The sequence below is a fragment of the Diadema antillarum genome, unplaced genomic scaffold, assembly GCF_040938485.1.
Source record: "Diadema antillarum isolate AM-2024a unplaced genomic scaffold, OU_Dant_1.0 seq00000798_RagTag, whole genome shotgun sequence".
NCBI classification, from domain to species: domain Eukaryota; kingdom Metazoa; phylum Echinodermata; class Echinoidea; order Diadematoida; family Diadematidae; genus Diadema; species Diadema antillarum.
This window is the reverse complement of record NW_027271682.1, coordinates 1,311,281-1,330,448: the sequence shown is the minus strand read 5'-3', so window position 1 is coordinate 1,330,448 and position 19,168 is coordinate 1,311,281. Positions and strand designations below refer to the sequence as shown.

Here is a 19,168-nt window from a genome sequence, read left to right as displayed (position 1 = left end):
AGACCTTCTGTAATGTGTTCAGATTTTATGCATGCGTCATTAAGTTGCCCTTTAACAACCACAAAGCTTGCCGGAGACGTTCCCTACCTAGCAACAACAGATTGAAGTCAAGCCTATAGGAACTTAATGTGAGGGAGCAGGTGAATGAAGTGCTTCGTTACTAGGCAGTATGACAAGAAACATCCATAAATTGTAGTACATTACAGAAATGGTCTGTTGCTGATGTTTTCATCTTTCGAGGTACAATGTAGGCTTACAGTATGTGTACTGTAAATGTCGATATTTTCGCATGATTAAATTTACACTCTGAGCAGCTCAAAAACATATTCACAGGTTCTTGAATCTGCAGTGCACAATTGTCAACCCATTCAACACTGTTCAAGATGTGCAGAGAAAACTGTGAAGATATTTTCGCGGGTTGTAGAAATCGCGCTAGCCAGAAGTAGCGCAAAATTCGCGAAAGTTGATGTACCATGAGAATTTCTACATTTACAGTATGTCTTTTATAGGGGATGGCCAGTAACTGATCAGTGGGAATCAATGGGAATGCTGGGGGATGATTGTTCCAATCCTTTTGGGGTTCATTTAAGAGTACATTATATATCTATTGTTGTGTGAAAATTATTTGCTTCAGAATGGTCTCATATTCAAGTAATGTGCAGTTTAATGTTTCCAGGTTAGCATGCCTGTACGGTGACGGGGCGATCGTTTACGGGCACTAGCCATCCCCTTTAAATGAATATGTAATGCATACTTCTGATCAGCCTGTTAACACTCCAGCTGTTCATTTAGCTGAAAATTTCAGAGCGGAGACAAACAAAAAAATAATAAATATGTAATCACAAATACCTACATTTCTTTGTGTTTATTTTGATGCTGATATGATAGTACTTGGGATGTACTAAGTAATGAAGCAAACAACCTGATCAGAAGAGTCTGGAGAGGCCAAGTCCCAAGAGGGTGGAAAATTGATCATTGTATGATGTCATATTTATTCTGCTCTTTTTAAACCATGCATCTTCTTTGAAGGGGAAGTCAGAATTTCACATCATGTAGTACATAAATCAACAGCTCCATTTTAAAATTTATGGAAGTAATTGTGGTACTTGAGCAGAGAAACCTATATACACTCTGAAAAACTCAACACAAATCTTACCGAAGAAGAATGAAGACATACTGCGTCACTTTGAGAATGCACGAGGGGGTTCACCATAAGAATGCATGAGGAGGCTCACACATTTCAGAAATGTAACAATGTATTTTATTACAATACTGCTTGCTCAACAAGATCACTTGTGTAGAATTTATGCATGCTTTCTTCTTTTGATATGCTTCCCTGAGCCATCACTCGTGCATTCTTATGGTGAAGCGTCTAGGCCATCATTCTTTTTCATTGTGATTTGTTGTAAATTTGGAAAACATTATTATTCCTTATCCCAATCACATATTCTCTGTACCCAGTATAACTAATTTATAGTTGTTCAATTGTAAAAGTCTGAAAATCATCCAGAGTTCTCGTTTAACTGATCTTGTTTAAAGCTACTCATACTTTGGACATTTCATCATGGTTTTTTTTTTCAGTTAAGTGTAGAATTTTAAGAATTCAGAGGAGATTACCAAGTACATGTAGGTCAGTTGGTAATGTTGATAGACTATCATGACTGCTCAGACAGCACTTATTTTGCATAATGCATAGGAATACAGTCACGTCTTTGGCACCTCACCCCCACCTTTTTCATCCGGAAATGGCACGAGAACAAAAAAACAAAAAAACAAAAAAAAAATAGGAGAAGAAGAGGGGAAAAAAAAGAGAAAACGTGGTTAAGTATAATTTGTGTTGCTTGCTAATCAATGTTGATTGGAAGCCGATTGGAACAAGTTGTACCAGCTTAGGGCTTTTTTTTTTCTTTCTTTTTTTTTTTTTTTTTACATGTACAGGTAGTTAATAGCGGTATTATTGCCTCGTTTTGCCCACATGAGTTTCCTCACTGTGAGCATTGTCGTCCATGAGGGCGCTGCTCTACATTTCACACAGGTCGAAATTGAAACACACCCCTAGCTATGTGATAAAGTATTACGTGTACTTTAGTACCCCCATCTCTACCAGGTGCCCTTATTAATACCTGGCTAGAGAGGCACACATGCAGTATTACATAATCGTATTGGTTTGCAATGGTTTGTGATTCCAGCAAACCTTCAAAACCTTTCTCAATTTTGCCACCACCCCCCCCCCCCCCCGCAAAAATCTACATTGCTTTCATTATTTTCTAATTTTCCAAATAAATCACTCATCACATTCCCACCAGAACACATTTTATTATGATATGTATAATGTGTGTGTGTTGGGGGGGGGGGGGGGGGTTGTCTTAGGGGAGAGAGAAGAGTGAAGATTCTTATACATGTACTTTCCAGCTTGGCTTCTCTACTATCAAGAAAGTCTTCTGTAACCATCCACCCTCAATCTCCACCCCCAAAACAATCATGGAAAAAGAAATTTAAAAGCGAATAGCTCGAAAATCTGTGTGCCTATATCATAAATGTCAAGTTTGTGAATCTTTTTGGTTGCGGGCAAAAATTGCACAATTTCTTGAAACCTTTGAGTTTCCCAGCCACTGTGATGACGATGGCAATGGTTATAACAATGCTAAAGATAGGTTAGTTTATAAGTTACTTGTAATTGCATATAAATGTCAACATCAGTTAGCTCCTCATTATTTGCAACAGCTCCTCCAAGAATATCAACCTTCCAGACAACTTCGCTCAAGCACCAAACAATTGTTAAAACCGGTTAATGTATCGACTAAGTCATACGGTCAACGATCATTTCAATATTCAATACCTCAACTTTGGAATCAGCTCCCCAATGATATCAGAGAATGTTCATCATTAGATCAGTTCAAGTCTTTATTGAAGTCTCATTTGTTTGTAAAGTAAGCATTGTTCTGTAAATTGCTTAATGATGTGTTTTAAGTTGATATGTAATTTTCTACTTTGTATTGTGTGTTCTTAAACATGTATAATCTGTCTTTTCTCATTTCTAAAAGCGCTTAGAGACTTGAATTTACTATAAAAATGGTTTATCATTATTATTAAAGATACCAATGTCGGAAGAGTCACATCAAACTGCGCCTTATACAATAAGATGACAAATCGAGATTCTTTAGGACATAATATGCAAGCTGCCTTCAAGTAGCATCACTGATGTTATCTAAGATAAGGTGTCTGTGACAGATTAATTTCATGATGGTGTTTACTCGGCGCTGAACCATCTGTTGCCATCATTTCCATACACTCGTGCAGGTATTGGCGAACTGCAGCAGCTTTCAGCTAATCTTATTACCCCCCCCCCCCATCTCCATCTCTCTCTCTCTCTCTCTCTCTCTCCCCCCCCCCCTTTTTTTTTGTGAACAAAACGAGGCTCTCATAGTAAAGATTATTCTACAAACCGGTTAAAGCCACAAACATATCAGCACGCTCGCTTAGTATTCTTCCTACTTTACAGTCTCCCTTTGGAAACGCATGAGTAATTTGTTCCTCAACAAACTGTTGAGTGCCAAAGAAACAAGAGAATATTACCATTCGTATACCATAATGTCGAGTGGCGATACCTTGGGTGCCGCTGTCAAGGTGTCACACTTGACCGACATTCCCTGCCCAAGATCAGCCGGTGTACAGTCTAACTCGACCACCGACTTCGCCGAGCTCTATGACCTCTACTTATTCCTTCCCATCGCCGTCATCGGCATCACGTGCAATCTTCTCGTCATCGGGTTCGTCGCTTCTTTCCCGTCCCTCCGCACGACCATCAACCAGCTGAAGGCCAACCTTGCAGTTTCGGACATCATCTACCTGACCATCAACGCGATGCTGAATGCACTGATGATAAGAGAACTGAGCTGGATACAGTGTCAAGTTGTCAGTTATCTGCAGTATGTGAGTACATTTGCCTCGAGTTTTGCGCGCAGTCGTACGAAGTCCATCATTGTATAGGTCTCAGAGCAGCATGCCAATTACAGTTAAATTGCTTTCCTTTTGGCACCGCTCCTCCCATTGGACTAGTCTTGCCCCTCTTATACTCATCCTCTTAGTCCTCTGAATCTTCCTCTTTCTCCTCCTCCTTTTCGTCCCCTTCCCCCGATCCTATTTCTCGTCCCGATGGTCTTCTCTTCTCCCATAGATTACTTTCATCATAAGATAATATCAATGTTCATTATTCCCAACGTCCGTACTCTCTTCCAACGTCACTTTCTCTTCCATAATTACCCCTCCCTCTCCCCCGTTCCTTCTGCGTTCTTCCTTTCTCGCCTTCAGCGTCTTTCTAAACTCCGTAAAAAAGCTGCCATTTTCACCCTTTCCCTCCGCGATCCTTAATCAATAACAATCACTACTATACTATCATCATCATCATCATCATCATCACTACCATCATCCATCATTATCACCAAAAGCAACAACGGTGGTCACCATTACAGGCCCGTAGCCAGGATTTTTCAAGGGGGGGTGCGGTCACTAAAAAAACGGACCTTCGGTACCAATACCAATGATGACACACACACACACACACACACACACACACACAATTATATATATACATATATATATATATATATATATATATATATATATATATATATTCTTTGGACGACCGAACTACAAAAGTTGTATAAGAATTTGCGCGCGAAGCGCGCCGCAAATTGTGAATTTTGACTGTTTTAATGACGTTTTAAAGTCTCGAGGAAATTTGTATTTTTGTCTGTTGCATGCAATCGCGTTACGGTATTTCATCTAGGAAATAGTAAAAACTCATTTTGCCAGGAAGTTGCAAAGTTTAATTGTGTTCGAGACTCTGCGCGCGTAGCGCGCCGCAAAATTGAGAATAGTGATTTTCCTGGTGTTGTTTTAACTTTTATTTTTTCTAGTGTATACCCGCGTTAGCAGGCCTGAAGCCAGGATTTTTAAAGGAAGGGGGGATTGCGTTAATTAACAAAACGGTCCTTTGATACTGTCCCGGGAGGGGTAGCGACAATTAAAAGGTGGACACCATGCTCATACATGGACTTTCAACATGACCCCTAAACGAGTAATGATCATATGATTTTTTCGGGCCTTAAAAACAAGTATTCCTTAAATGTTTCCTGCACCCTAAAGAAGTACTTCATCATGATTGAACAATATACCATTTTCCCAAATTTCGGCCTTTTTGATACCCTTTGATTATTAGATTATACGCTCGTACATCACACTTTCCATCTAATCCGTGAGAAAAAAACGACCCCTATTACGCGTTTTCTTTAGCGAGTATGGTCACGGTGTCCACCTTCCAGTTGGAGTTTTCCATCACATTGGATGCTGTTTGGAAGATGAAACATTCACTTTACTATACAGTATATCAGCCGTTGGTATGCGAGTTTGTCAAAAACGAAAATAATAAGAAAATTTTTAAAACAAAATGAATTGTAAATGTGAACCATTTATATTTTGCCTCCTTGTGGTAGGATATTTCCAGCATTTCCGAACTTTCAAATAATCATTTTAGATTTAATAATATTAAAGGTAGTAGATCCGATTCGCAAACATCTCCAATATCAGTCAAATGTCATATTAACCATCATGCTAAGAAGGTTTTCTTTGTGAAATTTGGAGGTCAGTGAAATTCAAAAATTAAACATCCGTTAGCCATTGGAAGAAGTTGAGTGCAAATTCAGACCTCAGGCTTAGTGCTCAGATGTTTTCCTATTTGATTTGATCTGTCTTAATGTGCACACTACATACTGGAATGGTTATTTCTTATTTATTAAATCATAGTAGCATATTTGGTTGCTAGCTGTCTCTAGGCATTTTCGAATTTGGGCTGCAAAGAGATCCACTACCTTTAAGTTAGAAGAGAGATAAGTAAATAATGATAAAATAAACAAACAAAAAAGAATGAGTTTCTTTTGTAATACTATCTGACAAACTTTTTACTTTATACCATTTTACTTCATAGCTCAGCACTTTCCATTCTCTCTCATACCCTCTTACCCATTACATTTAAATGAAATACAACTAAAATGAGTTTGCGTGCCTGCATAATACTCTTTGGAAATTATAAGTGAAAATGTTCTTAGGTTTTGGCTCACTTTAAAATGAGAACCAATAGAACTGTCACAACATGAGAAAATGTATAAGTAATAATCAACAGTACATTTCCGAATTTGGCCTGCAAAGAAATCCGCTACCTGTAAGTTAGAAAAGAGATTAGTAAATAATGATAAAATAAACAACAAAAAAGAATGAGTTTCTACCGCCGTATCCAGAACAGAGCCTGAAACGGTGCAGGCTCAAGAAATCGTTTGTACTAATACGTCTTGAAGTACTGTGTGATACTGTTGACTCAGACTTCTACAAAGCTGTAAGTGAGAATTTTAACCCAATCCGGCTCATTACCTGTGTTTTTTTATGAAAAATATGAATAAAGAATGTAGATTAAATAACGATGCGTCACAATGCAGTCTAACGCTCTCACAATGCTATCATACATAGGGTTTTTCACTGACTGTTTTTACTCCGGAGCTCTTGCAATATTCAGGCTTTTGTAATACTATCTGACAAACTTTTTACTTTACCATTTTACTTCATAGCTCAGCACTTTCCATTCTCTCTCCTACCCTCTTACCCATTACATTTAAATGAAATACAACTAAAATGAGTTTGCGTGCCTGCATAATACTCTTTGGAAATTATACGTGAGAATGTTCTTAGGTTTTGGCTCACTTTAAAATGAGAACCAATAGAACTGTCACAACATGAGAAAATGTATAAGTAATAATCAGCAGTACATTTCCGAATTTGGCCTGCAAAGAAATCCGCTACCTGTAAGTTAGAAAAGAGATTAGTAAATAATGATAAAAAAAAAAAAATGAGTTTCTACCGCCGTATCCAGAACAGAGCCTGAAACGGTGCAGGCTCAAGAAATCGTTTGTACTAATACGTCTTGAAGTACTGTGTGATACTGTTGCCTCATTTAAATGAAATACAACTAAAATGAGTTTGCGTGCCTGCATAATACTCTTTGGAAATTATAAGTGAGAATGTTCTTAGGTTTTGGCTCACTTCAAAATGAGAACCAATCGAACTGTCACAACATGAGAAAATGTATAACTAATAATCAACAATATATTGAGACAGGCAAGTAATCATCCAAAATAGAAAATGATGATTACATAACAGGAGTTAGAGGGGAGCATTTGCCAGTCCTCTGAATGTGCACTTGTGCAGTGTGATCTTCGCTTAGTCTTTTTCAAGTCTTTAAGCATTGTTTGAAGTTCCAGTCTTCTGGGATGCTTTCTGGCGAACAATTTCACCACCCTCTCGTTATCAACGTCAAAGTTGTAATGGATATGCATGAGTGCAATCGGGTTAAATCTACAGTTGAAATGATATAGTCTATGACCTTATCATTCCTTTACAACATTATTTCAGTTGATTACCTGTGTACAACACGTGTATATAAGCGCCCGATTGCAGACAGCAGGTGGCAAGGTGACCGTTGCAACTACTTACATTATTACCACCTCCGAAGGAAATGCACCAGTCCGACTACAGCCATCATCGAAAAATGAGATGGAATGTGGAATGGTCGTTTTTGCTCCCAAACTTAACAGTTATGTTGTCAATAAGGCTGCTACGTATCTAGATAATGTCTCACATACAACTGTATCTGGATATTGCGTTGAAAATGATATTTGGCGATAAACAAATGCTTGAAATCACAGGAATTCACACTGCTGACAACGGCAGACAGTGAAGGTCAACGGCTCAAATTTTCGTTGGTAGTCTCGTCACGTGATAGTTCGGTATGGATTGTACACGTTCCCTATGACAGCAATTGTGAATGGGTAGTCTAGCTTTACTGCAAATTTGCGTCAGGACTGCTCAACCAATGGACAAGATTTTTATGTCACAAAAATGGGCAGAACCTGTACTTTCTGAAACCGTGCGCCCCAAGTTTGTGCGATCTTCCGTTCTCGAGATATCCCGTCTGGAAGAATTGCAAGACGGCAAAATATGCTCAAATTCGTCAAATTTGGACTGTTCGCCATAGACAATTCTACTCATAAGGTACTTTTCTGATCTAATTTGCGTCACTGCTACAAATGTTACAATAAAGATATATACACATAAATAATCCCTAAAGTGTCCACTTTCAGAATCCGGGCGCCCCAAGTTTGCTTCTTAAACAGTTTAAAAGTTATGGCAGACTTTGTGGAAAAATGCGTCGATTTTTGACCCGTTTTACGTGTTGTAGCGTTCGCGCGGAAGCGCGGCCTCGCAGATGACCGAAAGTTTTCAATATGTAATAGCTCGCACAAATTGATACATAATATTTGTTTGTGTGCATGGGGGCGATCCGATGGTTCATACAACAAAAGGGTTTCGTACAATTATTTTTAACATTGTTAAACGTACTCTTCCACATTTACTTAGCATATAATGTGTCTTTATATTTATTTGGATTGTTATCTTGAGAATTGCTAAAAACCGTTATTATGAAAAAGTGGACCTTTCAGAATTTGGGGGGTGCGTACGCACCCGACGCACCCCCCCTGGCTACGGACCTGCATTATCGTCATCAGCTCATCCTAATAATGTAGATTTCCCTGCGTAGGCCTATAATAATCCAGTTATATGCAAGATAATCCTTTTACACAATGCTTATAGGACATGTTGCATTTATTAAGATGTACATTGCAGGTCTTTGTCTTTCTGAATTATTCACTCTTAACAATGTTTACTATTGTGGTGCATGTTCGCACCGGGCTTAGAAATGATAAACTTGAACGAGCACTACAAACAATTGTCTTTATCCCTGTCCACTTCTCGATTTCTGCCGGCAGATCTTCCTACATAAATTATCTCCTTTGCATAACACGTATGAATGTCCTACTTAAAGGAAAGACACACAATCGGTATATACAATGGTAAGACCAAAGATAGATAGTATGATAAAAGAGAAGGGGTATAGGGAGAGTGGGGGAAGAGAGGGACCTCCCGTGTACACAGTCCCACGTGATCTTATCTTGCAACCCTTGATTATTACATAATATTTCCAAGAGGGTGGAATCAGAATGAGATGGATATTGTATCACTTTTGTGAATTTTTGTTAATCATTAACTGTGCTGTGTTAGCCTTGGAGTATTCAGACGGTGACCTTGTTTTTCTCAAAGTCACATAATTATAATACGGACAATGCAACCAAGAATGACGTAATCTATTTTCGATTGTGTGATAGCATAATGCATAAATTCGAAAATAAAAGGAAACCTTAAAAACTTCGGTAACCCATGCAGTTGGCTCAAGATAGACGATTGGAGTGTGGCAAATTCAATAACGTAGCAATTTAGCTTATCCAAAGATTTGACATTTGACATACCTGTGGAATGAAGTGCACCAGCCACGTCAGAATGATTGCTTACGAAGAATATTATTACATGATTAAAATAGCTGAGAAGTCGGCTGCGTTAACATGGTTAACTTCGACACTACACAAAATTAAAGTATGACAATTGTTGTTTATATACAGGTGAGAATCATAGACAAGACATTGACCATTTGCGCCCCTACACACCCGCGCGCACGGCTTTGAATGTAAAAAAATAATAATAATAACAAGAGAAGGGGGAACGAAAGAAATCTAAAAGATAACCTGAGGTTTGCCGGAGATTTTTTTTTCTTATCGGAGCACTGACCTCTCTCCCTCCGAAAATAGCAATAAAAAACGGGTCCTTCTTGTAGCTTGATAGTGTTATCTTCGCTTATACTGAAATAGGAAATCGCGTGATAACTTCATCATCACCGAGTTTCATATTCTGAGAAGAAGACGGAAAATAATTATGACTAATTGTTGAGGCTACAAATAAATCAAGCGTTTTTCGTTAATATCATCATGCGTTTTCTCATACTTAAATCAATCAGAGCTGCTTCTCTGTTTGTCCAAGAAAAAAATACATGTAATTTTATTGATATTTGGATGAATATCTTGGAAGCAGCGTAACGCCTCACTCATGAAAACCAGATCGCCGCGAGAAGCATAGTCTAGATTTCCATAATGTTGGTTGTAAACGGATGCATAGATATGAAAATGAGTGATTAATGTAAAATATAGAAGTGCAAAAGTTAATAAACTGATAGTGCTCCCATTACGGCCACATACATGTCAGTGCAACGATGATGATTACTGATAATAATCTTGATAGTAGTGGCAACAATGACAATGGTAAAAATAACTAAAACCCTGTTTTCCATAATGTTTTCTCCTACATCTTTTCGTCATTATTCTTTTGTTGTTGTTGTTTTTCCTGTCGCGATCAGTATCACCACCATCATCATCAGTTTCGTTATCGTCGTAATCACTTCATCGTTATCTATATACTGCAGTATTATTGCTTACATCATCTCGAGCATCACAATGCCAATACCAATTTCCATTTTCTCTTAATACAATCATGCTTATTATTGCTTACCGCACTCATTACAAAGAACTTTTGGTGCTTTCTTTTTTCTTTCACATTCAGATTGCTCAACAAGCTACCTGCTGTCTGCTTCTGGTTATGACGTTGCTCCGGTATGATGTCACAATCAACCCCTTGACGTCAATCAAAAGGTGGACGAAAGGACGGCGAACGGTTATCATAGTATGTGCTTGGATCGGTGAGCAATGGATGGGTTTCAATTTTCCGCCCTCGATAAAAATGTAAAAAAGGCAAAGAAAACAGAACAATCTGCACTGGCTTTCGAGCCTAATTGATTTAAGTCGTATTCTGCCAGGTAACGAATTGAGGGCGGTACAGTCCTACGTTTAACGCGCTCGCTATAGTTGATCCACCAGTTTATATACTTAGTAGCTCCCCACGAAAAGATGTAATCGATATTGACATTCTGTTGACCTGAGCAGTTAAAACATCTTGGGGGTCATTAATTGTTGCTAAACCAAAAATGCAAACAAACAAACAAACAAAAAAGCAAACAAACGAAGCTCTTGGTGACACATTTCTGCCTTTTGGAAAAAAAAAACACTTTTATCTTTCGCGTCATCTCGATTGACTGAATAATCTATGAAGGAGTCGCGTCCTCTATCCTATCTTGTCTTCTCTTTTCAGCATCTTTCGTTCTCATGGTGCCAAGTGTCATCTTCTCCGAATGTGACGACATCGTTACGATAGGTCACATCGTAACATACTCCTACGTCACAATGGTTATCTTCGTCATTCCCATGATAATCCATTCATTCTGCTACGCGAGGATTCTCATGGACTTCACGAGAAGCAACACCGAGCGGAAAAGAAGCGAAGGTAGTATTCGTTCTCTTCGATGGGTGCGGCATCGAGAGAAGAAGACTTTGACACGGCAGGTCGTCGTCATCGTCATCGTTTTCTTCATCTGTCGAGCTCCACTCGAAGCCTTCCTGCTATGGAGCGTTGTCACGAAGTACAATACGGGGGAAGACACAGACGGGCGGACGGCCATCATTGTCCATCTCACCTGCAAGACGTTGGCATACATCACGGGCATCGTCAACCCCTTCATCTACGCGTTCTGCAGCCCGAGTTTTAAGTCTGTCTTCAGGGGCATGATGCCGAAGCAGTGGCGGAGAGACAGCTCGACGACCCACATCTTGTCTCGATGGAGTCATCCCAGTCAGCGAGGCTCCTACGTGGTCGACTGGAGTGGTCGGTCACGGCCAAGCAGTCCTCATCTCAGTCTGAGATTTTCGCGCGCCCCTGACACTGTCTGAGTACAGTGTATATAGCGTGTATACGGCAGCTACGTTTAAACATTCTCCACTGGAAATTCAATATTTGGAATGCCGGGGTATCATGATAGTGTCATTATTTTTTTTTTCATTAATTCTTTATAAAAATTTGTAAATATCGAAAGATCCAGAATATCCATGTAAAGGGGAAAGAAACTGTGCTTTTTTATCTTTAATAAGTTATTCTCTGTCTTTTTTTTGGATGATATGTTGTTTCTTTTCTCCCCTCTTATATCTTCCTTTCCGTGTCATAATTTCCACTCTCTGTGACATTGTCTTGCATCGTATCTACATCTTATCTAAATAAATTATCAACAACGTACGCAGCTGCAAACATGTAAATGCCTACATTTTTGTAAATTAATTAATAAATCCTATCGGTTGCTATATAACTAATGCCCTGGTAGCAGACTCCACTTTTGTATCAGACGAGTAAATGGCACAGTAGGCACCGATAGGAGAGCAAACCTGGTCTTCAATGCTTTTACGGACGTGTCTTTCTCTTTTGCTATCTGGGGGCATTTCATGAAGGAACTTGTCGGATAAAATATCTGACAAGTCAATTATATCCGACAAGTTTTGAGAAATTCTTTAGTCTGATTGGCTGATTTCTCTGAACTTGTCGGATATAATTGACTTGTCGGACATTTCATCCGACAAGTTCCTTCATGAACCCCCCCCCCCCCCCCCCGATTGATGTTGCTTTTGATACCCGGATATAAACTGTCGGTATTGTAGGGTATATAATCAATACGTGTCAATAACGCCATGCATGGGGTGTGACTTGCCACGTTCAGCGCGGAACATACATGTACACGCCCCTCACTAATTTGGACGTGTTTGATGCTGTTTTCTCGTAAGTTTTGTGTATGATATGTTGCTTCCATGCAGTTTTTCATTTCAAAATGTCAAAATCAATTCGATTAGATCATAATACATGTATCTAACATCTTAACATCTAATTTCCCCGCTGGAGTTATATTTCCCAGAGAATTATTTTCCCGCAGTGCGCAGCACCGAGGGAAAATGATTGTCTGGGCGGGAAAGTACAACTCCCAAAGGACTGTTAAGTGTCAAATTGCAACGATAGACAAGGCGATATTTGTTATATTGTTATATTGTATATGGTCTGTACACATATCGACCCATCGTTTCATTATAGCCCAGTCAGCAGCCGGTCAAGTTCTGGGGGCATTTCATGAAGCATTTTGTCCGACAAAGTTGCTCTTAGCCAATCAGATGCAAGGATTTCTGTAGCTTGTAACACTTTGTCAGAAAAAAATATCCGACCAAAACGCTCCATGAAATGTCCCCCCCCCCCCCCCCCCCCGAATCATTATCTCCTGACGTGACGTCAATGCTCGCAATACAATGTCACGTGTAACAATTTCGATCCTCGCTGCTTTATGACCAATCACCAATCAATATCTATTATGACCATTTATATACGAGTTTGTTCATGCCTAATTGATGTAGAAGACGAAGCAGTATACACTGTAATGCACTTAAATGCACCAGTGTAAATCATGACTTTCTGTGTAGGCACGGTATATCTGTTTTCGTCATTTTCGTCCTTGTGTATTCATTCAAAAACTCACATAATTATATCAAACTGTACAGTCATACAAACATACCAGTACAACTAGGTCTTGACAAGATTTACATGTAGTACTCATATTTTCATAAGAAATGACGCGTTCTAAACTACATCAACGGTTCATCGTTCCCACTCATTTCAGAACAATTACTTATCCCACGCTGTAATAAACAACCTGGCCCAAAACATCTTTACATGCTTGCATCCTGAAAGGCATACAATTTGTACCAAGCAATCACACTCACATGTATACACGACGTGGTCTCACCAAGTCACACATGCAAAACTTTCTCTATGCTGGTGAAAGCACAGCTCCATAGTAAAAAGAGCTATACAGCGTATTAGTTAAACCAGACAACCTCACGGCAATCACACACTTATTTAATCCTTTGGTACACTTACATCCACATCTATCAAAGCAGCCCCTCTAAGGTAGCAAACTGCTGATAGCATTGCAGTTTACAATTAATGAATGCATGTGTAAGAATGTTCATAATGAAAAAAATTCTGGAGTTAAAAGAAAAATAGGTTTATACAAGTACGACATTTCTGAAATTTTAGTATGTTAGTGTTCCTACTTGTAATGTCGTCAAACTTCATTTCAAAGAGTCATATGTTTTGTTTCATGGCTGTTTTTGTTTTGTTTGTTTGTTGTGTGTGTGTGTGTGTGTGTGTGTGTGTGTGTGTGTGTGTGTGTGTGTGTGTGTGTGTGTGTGTGTGTTTTGCTCCTACATCTATGAAGTTCTTTGCAAAAGTATGTCCAGTTGTCCCCCATTACAGAGAATACTGAGTAGTGTGTGGCTCCATAATGCAATCTGGCACAAAGATAATCCTGCGACGTTCGATAAACAAAAGACCTGCAAATAATGAAATCAAATCAATTAATTCACAATATTATTACATAATATGTTTATTTTGCAAATACAGTAAATACACTGTATGTGGATGTACACAACACACACACATTTACACACCGTTTTCTGGTAATCATCTTTAACATGACTGTACAATGTACATGATATAATTAATTTCATTATTTTCCTTCTTGTCAAAACAGAATTCTTGGAAACATTAATAGATAAATGCAATAAAACAGAAAACAAATGGAGGGATGGAATGATAAATAAATACATAAATGAATAACATTAAAAAAATCCTTCCACTTGCATGATGGGCCTTGGACCAGTATCTGATACAGGCCTATATGTTACACTGGCAAGTGTCTGTCTAGTTTACTAGCCCACAGTAAGTCTGACTGGCTCAGAGTAATTTTAACTTGTCCTCAAGAGACATGCAGTGATACTGGTTGTAGAATCCTGCCCTGACGTCCATTCTGTACAAAGTGTACATATTTCTTTCTTTCAATCATGGTATGATAGCAAAATATAAAACCACCTGTTGATGGCAAGGAAAGGAAATGAAAGTTCTCATCTAGTTGCATTTATAATGATTTAGAATTGAGGGCACTGCCTAACTAGTAACTAACTGCAACAGGCAAAATTCTGTAGGCAAATGAAGGAATAAGCTGACTGCACACAGGACATGTCAAATAACTTAAAAAGAAAATACATTGTAAATGCATGACTGCTATTTGAGAGCTAAAAAAGTCTTATTGCAACATATGATTCACACCTTGCAGATGATGGTTTATACTAAGTAGAGCATATTTTTCTATGTTCCTACTTCTTGATACTGACAGTGCAGAACTCACACAAATATATTAGTGGGAACACAATGACATGAATCATCCTATTAGGCCAACACTTTTAGATATTCCCGCTTGACAACTAAACATTTTTAGTTAACATACAAGATTGTAGTAGAAATTTCTAACAGGTCTGCCTTGCATGATAGGCTTACATGTACAAGTCACACTAATACATTTAGTACATATTAGAAATGGCAATATACACAGAATGTAGTACCCGGTATCTGTACATCACTGACAACACAGTGCTATTGTGCAGAACAAAGCAGATACGTACAATGACTTATATCCTACTGTCTGTACATCATGTTTTTGAGTTGTGAATAAACTACATTCATGACACCAAGGAGATGGATGATGTCACTCCGTGGTTGAATGCATGAGGTTGTGAATGTAAATTGAGGCCTTTTATCTTCGCTGACTCTGCCAATTACAAGTATTTGATATACACCTACATTAGCGTATGTGTCGTTGACCTATGCATGCAAAGTTGACTGCACAGCTGTGTCTTTAGTAACATGATAAACAATCAAACTTTATGCAGGGAGGTTGTCTAGCAAGTGCAACATGACAAATATTAGGCATTATTATTGGATTGCCTTTATTTGTTTTACTTTGTGACAATTCACACACACACACATTGAAACAATACCAGCTTAAAGGTTTGTATGATATCCCTATTGCAAATGTCATCAAAGTTTGCATGGTTAAAGAATAATGTTTCTCATAACAGTGTATGAAATCCTAAGGTACTGTACTTTAGAGGTTAAAAAAAATGAAAAACTAAAAATTGTAACCTCATGGCGGTTGTATAGACACTTCCCTTTTGTACCATGAACAATGGTTGCATTTTTTTTTTTTTTTTTTTGGGGGGGGGGAGGGGATTCCCAATAAATTCACTGAAAGTCTACATCATTTATTCCCCCTCCATCATAGAGAAGTTTTTAGTTATATCATTCTGAGAATAGGGCTGAATTACCTACCTTTACAATATACAAACTATGAAAGGAATCTAATTTGCAGGGCTGCAAAAGGGACCCATGAACTTTAAAGTTTGCAAATCATTTCAAAAATACTCGTACCTTCCATGTTAACGTAACACATACATTGTATATGACATTTAATGCATGAAAGGAATCTAATTCTGTATTCTGAAGCAAGGAAAGAATTTACTTTGAGACCTTGGGCAGGCAGTCATAAAGTAATTCTTTCAATGCAAAACATGTTGTACACATTTTCTTTTCTTCCGTGGAAATGCTTTGATCATTCAAAACACGCTAAACTCTTGCCTTCCAAATGTCCTCAAGACACAATATGAGTCTTATGACAACTGTAGCAGCTCAGTGAACTCAATCCCTTCCATCTTGCCCCTGAGGACAAGTGATTCTAGGTTTTTTAGTTTTCTCAGCCAGCATACAAATGTCCATGTGTTGAAAAGTTCCTTCATGGCTTGAAGTTAGCATCAGTACATTGCGTTATCCAAGCAGAAGTTTCACAATGATAGTTGCTGCATTCAGAAATATCAGAGGTACTGCAGAGAGAAGGGAGGATGAGAGAGAGAAAAAACAAAACAAAACTGAAATTTACTTTTTAGTCTAATGACACTAATCCATGATACAAATTATACCACAATTGGTAATGTGATCGTTCATGTATGTAGAGTGTATTTTGTCATTTGTATACGTCTGTATAAGATTTCTCAAATGAACTGCACATGGATAAAAAAGATGACTACTCTTCTTAAATGTATCACAGGGTAACCTCATTACAGCAAGGAACATTTGACCCCAAAATCTCCATGTTCTACTTAGTTTCTTGTTACATATGAGTTGAAAAACAACAACAAACATCTGGATCAGAAAAAAAACAGCAACAACACAGATACATGTATCTACGAAGTTTGGACCACCAATATACAATGTATGCCTTTGATACAGCAGAGTGTTGTTATGTACTGTATCAACTTCATTATACATGTAACAGGGTTCCACTGTACTCAGGTATAATCATCCTGAACATGCTATAATACCATTGTCTTAAATTGTTTTGTTTTTATCACACCACAGGCCTTGGAAGAAGTGTGAAAAGAAAACATGCAGAGCCATTTACTGCTCCCTACTCTGTGTAAAGTTTGTACAGCATTTCACAATTCATGAATATAGATACAGTGTATCTCTAATTCAAGGGGAGTTGAATACTACAGTCCAGTCAAAAAGTAGAGTTCCACACACCAAGGCTACAGTTTGACAATCAGGGCATCATCTGAAGAAATCAGGTGATGTTGTTGTTGTTGGGTTTTTTTCTTTTCTTTTTTTTTAGTGTATTTGTGCTCCGAAAATGTATCCTTGGATCAAAATCCTTCTTTCATACCGTTCTCTGATGAGATTGTCACCTTTGTGTGACTACTGTTAAGTCACCTCGAAAAATGCTGTCTTCATGGAATATTTTGCAGCCTGGGTGTGTTCTTCCCCCCCCCCCCAAAAAAAAAAAAAAAATTACGGAGTCCTTTCACAGGTAGGACATTGTCAAATTTTTTCTTGAAAATGGGGCAGAAAAACCTATGCGTACTTCTTGATTAGTTCTTGATGTCAAAATCATTTTACAAGTCGTACAAAATTGTACTTGAAAACCATAGGATGACTACGTGATCCTCAGAGGCTCTCGTGTCGACTTACCTCTCATGACGATGCGTATCGATTTGATAAGACTGATGATTTGTGTTTTCATGCCTGGCTCCTCCCCAAAGCCTCCAACATTTTGTTCACTTCCCCAACCAACTGTAAATAACAGAAAAGAAGCATGTTGGCACTTCATTACATCATACATGGTATATCTCATGAAGACAAACATGTACTTAAATCATTTTGCTACAGCAACAGGGCTGTGTAAAGATCTAGTTCCTGTAAAAGTGGATATTTTTGCGCTCAGCCGGGTAAGAAGAGTTTCGCATGTTTTTAATTCCGCGGAATCAAGACATCAACTACTGGAACTTATTTATGGCAAGGAAAAATATTCGCATGCTTTTTTCACGCTAGTTTCTGGTTGCATGAAATGTGCAAAAATTTCAACACCACGAAAATTTCCACTTTTACAGTAGGCCCTACCTGCAGATAAGTACGAATCTACGACATAATTTGCTTTGTAATTGTATAGGGTTCTTTGAATACAGTTTAGTTGAGTAACAGAACTGTGCACACTCGCCTTCATAAGGTCAGCAAGGAAACATGAACAGAATACCTCCTCCTTGTTGGCCTTGTGAGTCAATCTTTAACAGTTACTTTAATGCAGCAAGTTCCCAAGCTTCTCGATTTTCAGTAGAAATACTTAGTTTCGACATGTAACTTTTTGAATACTTGTGTTCATGTTGAAGATGTGACATCATCCACATTCCACAAAACAGAATTTTGTACGCAAAGTTGCAAAACATTCAGAAACACAGCAACATCTCAGTTCAGTTCATCATACTGTACATTGTCATTGACATTGTTCCCGAACAATCTAATACCGCACATGGAAACTGAACTAACCACCTCACGGCTCAGCTTGTTGGTCTACAGTTCTTTAGTACTTTGGAGGCCTGCCTAGTACTAGACTCCCTCTGGAGCTGGATCTATTTGGCCTAGACTAGAAGGTGTCCTACGTACAATTTGTAGTAGTCCACTCACCTCAAGATCTTACTAAACCATACACCAAGTTCTATATATGGGACGATGTCGTTTCAATCGGTAAAAACGACACACTTTTTAGGGGTAGAATTCTGGTTCTAGACCTTAATCGGTACTTGCCTTTGTTGAGGAATCTTTCCTCATTCAGAATTGCGATGGCATTTATGCACAACAACGCTGCCTCCAGCAGTGAATAGATTCCAAATGCCATTTCAGTTATTATTTCTAACGTCTTCCGTATATACCTCTACAGTACATGTAGATAGTGCAGCGCGGGCATCTCGATCGCAGAACACACACGGTGCGGTGCACGGACGGGGGGATCCGAACCACCGGTACGCAGGTACGCGACGTGGCAAGCTGGATTGTGGGCGGTGGCGCAAGTGTGTAGGGGAAGTGGGGTGCC

The 19,168-nt window shown here is 38.6% G+C and overlaps 2 protein-coding genes across 2 annotated transcripts; one reads left to right on the top strand and one right to left on the bottom strand.

Moving 5' to 3' along the window:
- The first annotated feature begins 3,591 nt into the window (after positions 1-3,591).
- Positions 3,592-11,774, top strand: LOC139739378 (G-protein coupled receptor 54-like). The gene is made up of 3 exons (XM_071649998.1): positions 3,592-3,933; positions 10,555-10,690; positions 11,140-11,774. Exons 1-3 carry the CDS (start codon positions 3,592-3,594, stop codon positions 11,772-11,774), a joined length of 1,113 nt encoding a protein of 370 aa, XP_071506099.1.
- A 4,507-nt stretch (positions 11,775-16,281) lies between these two features.
- Positions 16,282-18,973, bottom strand: LOC139739412 (immediate early response 3-interacting protein 1-like). The gene is made up of 3 exons (XM_071650028.1): positions 18,883-18,973; positions 17,773-17,874; positions 16,282-16,628 (listed from the first exon to the last, which is right to left on the bottom strand). The coding sequence occupies exons 1-3, from the start codon at positions 18,971-18,973 to the stop codon at positions 16,573-16,575; spliced, it is 249 nt and encodes an 82-aa protein (XP_071506129.1). The 3' UTR covers positions 16,282-16,572.
- Positions 18,974-19,168: the final 195 nt, after the last annotated feature.